At 43.5% G+C, this 6000-nt stretch overlaps 1 protein-coding gene across 1 annotated transcript in view; it reads left to right on the top strand.

Moving 5' to 3' along the window:
* The first annotated feature begins 1235 nt into the window (after positions 1-1235).
* The window catches only part of wnk3 (WNK lysine deficient protein kinase 3), a 29402-nt gene continuing 24637 nt past the window's right edge, over positions 1236-6000 (top strand). Inside the window, exon 1 of the mRNA XM_071203583.1 lies at positions 1236-1985. Within this exon, the coding sequence (XP_071059684.1) occupies positions 1236-1985 (750 nt within the window). The remainder of the gene's footprint in view (positions 1986-6000) is intronic.

Raw genomic sequence — 6000 nt, 5'->3', positions numbered from 1 at the left:
TTCTAGTGTCCACTAATGGAGCCGTTGAACACAAGTTAAGTCACAAGACGCTGATTAGCGTGCACTTTGCCATTGATGAAGTGTAATTGTTGACCAGGCCAGCTAGATAGTCTTTGAGGGCTCTTTTAATGTCAAAGAGTGTGTTGAAGCCCATAGCAGAGATGAAGCTTTTATGGTGGTTGCTTTCCTTTCACAGGTTTTGGGAAATCCCTATACGGGTACAAGCTGTGCTGCCAGACTTCACTACAGAGTTTGAATGAACATTGCCCAATGGATTACCTCAGGTCACTTTGGCAAGCAGCTGTGGAAAAATACAATTTAAAGACATTTGTACTTCATATTACTGGAAACATCCGCACCAATCATTGAAACCTACTCACATTATGTTTCCTTTAATGTTCGCAGTATTTTGATGTGAGCCTAATTGCTCAAAATGCATTAGCAGAAGTTTTGCAGGCAATCAGCACTTCACATTCTCAAGGGTAATACCATGCCTCTGTATGTATTACCAGTTGTTTGCTTTACAAGAAAGAGCTGTTGAGTCAGTGACAACTCTTAGGGTAATTTAAAGCATTTTAAATCCATCCACTCCAGTTTACACACACTTTTAGACATTCCTACTAAGCTGTAAAGAATTCCTGTAAGCTCACGTCTTAAATGTTGGTTCGTCTTGTTCCTGAAAAATAAAGGGGACCCACTGAATTCTGCTATCTTAATGTATCTCATCTCACAAAAAATGTACGGTATCTTAGTTGCATTTTCTTAAGACAGTTAAATATGGCAGCATCATCACACTGATTCAAAAAACTAATGCAATGTTTCTTTGTGTTTTGCAGGGTTTACTTGAAGGTATTCACTCAAAAACAGCATCGTTTCCAAAGAGCTGGAGGAAAAAGTCCCAGTTTAGTGTGTGTTTCTAACAGTGGATATAAAGAAAATGTAGGACATGGTGAGGAGGAAAGAGAAGACGAAAACTGTTCTCTCACATTCGTGGGCTCACGTTCATGTTTCATCTGTAAATCAACGTATTAAAGGAGACAAGCAGGCAGACAGACAGGAGGAGAAGTGGGAGGGGGTCACCAGTCTGACCACGGACGGCCTCCAATCACCTGCAGCACTGGAAGAACTGCCTGACAGTCGAGAAGGGTGAGTGGGTGACCCCAGAAAGAGAGAGAGACTGGGACTGGCGGTGGAGCAAAGGTTTGGAGGAGGTGGAGTGGGAAAGGCCATTCTCCATGGCTACTGACCCAGGAGAGCCCACAGGCACCGAGGACTCCTCGGGGAAACCTGATGGGCAGAAGGAGGAGGACACAAAGCAGGAGGGCAAGGCCGACCAACAGAGGGAGAGGACACACAGCACCCCCGCCGACTTCCCCTCCTCCAGCACTCAGGAGAGGAAAGCAACAGGAGGAGAGGGCGGAGGAGACCGAGGAGGAGGAGGAGGAGGAGGAGGAGGAGGAGGAGGAGGAGGGGAAGCCAGCCAGGAGGGCGAGGAGAACCCAGTCAGACAGATTTCGTTCTCCATGCCATCCTTATCAGCCGACACTGGCCAGAAACGTTTGAGGCGGGAGAAGCGCTTCTTCAGAAAGAGCGTGGAGATTTGTGAGGAGGACGATGAGGTGGAGAGACCCCCCGAGGCGCCCCACAGCGCCCCCCACCTGGAGCTGCGTACCTCAGACTCCATCTTCACCAGCAGTACCCAGCAGCAAGGGGCTGCCTCCTCCTGTGCTGCCATCGGCAACGACCCGTCCTGCCCCAGCTCCAGCCAGGAGCCGGGCAAGGATGAATCCTCCTCCACACTCGCCCAGAGGGGGAAGGAGAGGGACCGTGAGCTGGAGGAAGAGGCAGAGATGAAAGCTGTGGCCACCTCTCCTGGAGGCAGGTTCCTCAAGTTTGACATTGAACTGGGCAGAGGAGCCTTCAAAACGGTGTATAAAGGCCTGGACACGGAGACCTGGGTGGAGGTGGCTTGGTGTGAACTCCAGGTAAGAGCAACTGTTATCTTTTATTTTCAAATATTGAAGATGCATTATTTTAATGCACAATTCCCTTAAACATACAATCCATCCACTTAAAGGTGGGGTAGGTAAGTGAGGCGTGTGGCACAGTGGATAGAGCCTTGGTGTTCGGATCAGGGGGTCACAGATTCAAACCCCACTGCATTCAGCATGTCGTTGTGTCCCTGGGCAAGACACTTCACCCCAAATTGCTCCTGTGGGGATTGCCCACAGTACTGAGTATGTAAGCCGCTTTGGATACAAAGCGTCTAACAACTGACATGTAATGTAAGTTTGAGAAACTAGCTCGAGATACACTTTTTGTTATATTCTTAACATCCCGATAGGAATGAATATCTTAAGTGCTTTGACAAAAAATCCATAAAAAAATGTCATCTGTGGAAGCCGTAGTACTGTGACCAATCATTTTAGCCGGCCCGGCAAATTTTTTCCGCTTATGTATTTTCAAATTTGGAGCCAATTTGGAGCTGGTTTCTCCAAAATGACCTACCCCACCTTTAAAGTAAGTAAGTAAAACTTTATTTATATAGCACCCTTCTCAACACAAATGTACAAAGTGCTTTACATACAGTACACAATACACAATACAACTATAAAATGTAGAATAAAAGGCATAAAACACAGCAAGTAAAAGATAGGATAAAACAGCAATGAAAAACAGCTACCAATTCACCTCCTCCGACGCCCCAAAAGCCTGTCGGAAAAGGTGAGTCTTTATCTGCCCCTTAAAGATCTCGACTGAGACAGAGGCTAAAGAATAGAAAGTGTGTAAACAGCCCTGAGAAGTAAGTGGAAAAACTGTACGTCATCAATTTATTCAAATGAATGATCTTTTGAGAAATGTAAGCACAACAACGTTGCTCTTTTCAGGTCAATTATATTGTATTTGTCTCTGGAAATCTCGGTGGTTGTCTGCTTGCTATTCGTAATGTGAGGCTGCAGTTGACTGGAGACGGGGGTGAGAAGCAGGAGCATGGCTGGTAGTAAAGTGACAGCACACAGCCAGAGTGGAGACTCTGCCTTTTCTGGGGCTGTTATGAATAATAGAGTCATTGGCTGCCAGCGCTCCTTGTTGTGATAGAGTACTCAAAACCCCATCTTCTGCTATAGCTTGGATTGTATTACATTATTTGTGAAACCTAAAGGAAATGTTCATTTTAGGCATTGCATACATTTGTTTGAGATTAAGTGCTTTAAATCCGGAAAGGGAGTGTTCTCCACTCTTGAGAACAAAACAGCTTGAGTGCTGAAAAAGTTCTCACATGACTGGAAATTGCTTTTTGTAGAAGCACATTTTTTCATTAATCAAGCAATCCAGTTTGAATGTCAAGCGTTCTTATTATAAAGTGTATTGTCCAAATGATGTCGCTACTAGGCTAGTTTACCAAGCACTATGGAGCTGGGGCTAAAGTACATGTCCCAGTCCACTCTTGTCTATTGTGTAACATAATGAGGTCTGAAATGGAAAGAGTCATGTGAAAGGGAAGCTCTGAATGAGATGCATTTTGTGAACACAGAGCAAATATGAACAACGTATCAAATGAACACCAAACATTGCTGTAAGAAACTCTTTGTCATGCATTGACATTGGCAGTGGGAGGAAAATAATGAACATGGTGATTGTCTAACACCAGAGCTCTGTCTTAGCAGAATGTAGTCAACTGTATTTATTATGATGAGAAGTAATGGGGGACATTGTATGATGGTGGAAATCTAACATGCTGTGGGAGACGCACTTGTGGAGGAGACTGAGAGAAGAAATGCATCCCTCTGACTCTTGTCCTCACAATAGAGAGCAGTGTTATGATAAGCCATCTGATTTGACTGCTAGCTTTGTGCAAGAAAAGTCAGTCATGTGTTTGGTTTGGAGCTAATTCCAAATCATGAGCCTTTACTAATCCTTGAGATCAAGCTCTGTCTGTTGGCTGGCAAGCAGCAGACCGGCCCCCCATCACCTTTTCTGGTTTTTACTCCTAAAATCAGCTTCACTGGAAATTGGACTCTTGTGTATCTCATACTGCCACAGCTCCTTTTAATTCACATTGAAATACTTGATGTGGGATTTTTTTCAGGAGAAAAAGTTGCCTTTTTCACCTTTTTAAAGATCACCTATTATGCAATATCCACTTTTTCATGTATTTTATACATAAACATGTGTCCCCTCTGTGTAAGGAGATTCTGAAAGTTTCAGGAAAAAAGATTTGGTCTCTTTTTGTCTTGATCCATATATATAAAAACCTGTCTGAAAATGAGCTGATCAGATTTTGGCCACTTTATGATGTCATAAAAAATGTTTGGCTTGTGTTACCAACCAAGGTACCCCCCCCCCCCCCCCCTTATCACCTGAATCTCCTCCTAGAGCCCCATTGTGTTCTTTTTAACCAAATCTCTCTCAGAGGGGCGTGGGGAGGGGCTCCTTATTTTCATCTAAAGTAAAAGACAGAGAATCAGCACTTTTGAAACAGGGCTGAAACAGAGGGGATTATGGGATGCTGCAATGCATGATCCGTTTGGTATTTCAAGCCAAACACTTCAGAGACATGTTTTGCGTATATCTGAGACCTATTATATATTGATGAAAAACAGTATAATAGGAGACCTTTAACGTTTTAATTCATATATTTTGTGACCAGACGGCATACTTTCATGACCCCAGCAAAGACACTGCATTGTATTTATCCTTGGCTTACGAGTGTGAGCAAATCTGTTCTGGTAAAGCTTTTTTGAAAATGAAAAGACAGAAGGCATAATCTGATTTACTCACCCATAATAATCTGCAAAATCAAATTGTCTCCACAATTGCATTGGGTCAAAGTAAATCTCATGTAAAAATCGTTTTTACTGGTTATTTATTTTTGAAGTTGGAGGACATTTTCAGCTACTTTACTCAGACATTACTGACACCATTTAAAACACTCTTTGCATATATTCTGTATAGTTGGAATTTGTATTATAAACAGATTGGAAGACAGCCCTTAATAATACAAACAGAGCAACAGTAATATAAAAATGCAGTGGGAAAATAAAAAAGAGACACTGGGGGTGAGGGTGAGTGGGAGAGAGAGAGAGAGAGTGAGCGAGTGAGAGAGTGAGAGAGAGAGAGTGAGAGAGTGTGAGAGAGAGAGAGAGCAAAACCATGGCATCCACCCAGAGAGCAGTTGTGTAACTAACGCTGAGTTACCATATGCAGGGAGGCACCAGTCTCACACAATCACTCACACCCACACACACACACACACACACACACACACACACACACACACACACACACACACACACACACACACACACACACACACACACACACACACACACACACACACACACACACACACACACACACACACACACACACACACACGCAGTGGCCTGGCCACAAGCCTAATGATCCAGCTCCACATACGGTGCAACATTCTAGTCACTCGGGTCACGTGATCTGTCCTACACGGGTACACAGGTTAAATGCTAAGTGGCATTAGAGTGGACACAAGTCATAGTTATATATGATGGTGTGCTTAATGTAAGCATTTATTTGTCCTGCTGGTGAGATGAGCTATCTTTAACAACACACACTCAGTGGATGTATTCCAATTAGGGCTGCACCTAATGATTAAATTCATTTTTGATTAGCTGCCATTTATCTTCAAGAATTATCAAATGATCATTCGGTCTATACCATGTCAGTAAATAGTCAAAATGGTCCATCACAGTCACGCCAAGGTGTTGTCTTGTCCATTGTGAGAAAAGACAATTAATTATATTACGCTTTGATTTATTGTCTAAAAGTCACTGAGTCACTGAGTACTGAATGTTTCATAATGCAAGAACAGTCTGCTCAGTGCTTAATGGTGAAACACAGGCCTGTACATGATGAGCTGATGCATTACTTAATGCTTTATCCACTGTCCTCTGAGACTGCAGCCGGTGAGCACGTCGCTCTTCTTCTCCTGTGTCACCAAAGAGAAGGAAGCCGGGGGGATTA

The sequence above is a fragment of the Pseudochaenichthys georgianus genome, chromosome 7 (assembly GCF_902827115.2).
Source record: "Pseudochaenichthys georgianus chromosome 7, fPseGeo1.2, whole genome shotgun sequence".
Taxonomy (NCBI): Eukaryota; Metazoa; Chordata; class Actinopteri; order Perciformes; family Channichthyidae; genus Pseudochaenichthys; species Pseudochaenichthys georgianus.
This window is presented reverse-complemented; position numbering and strand designations above follow the sequence as displayed.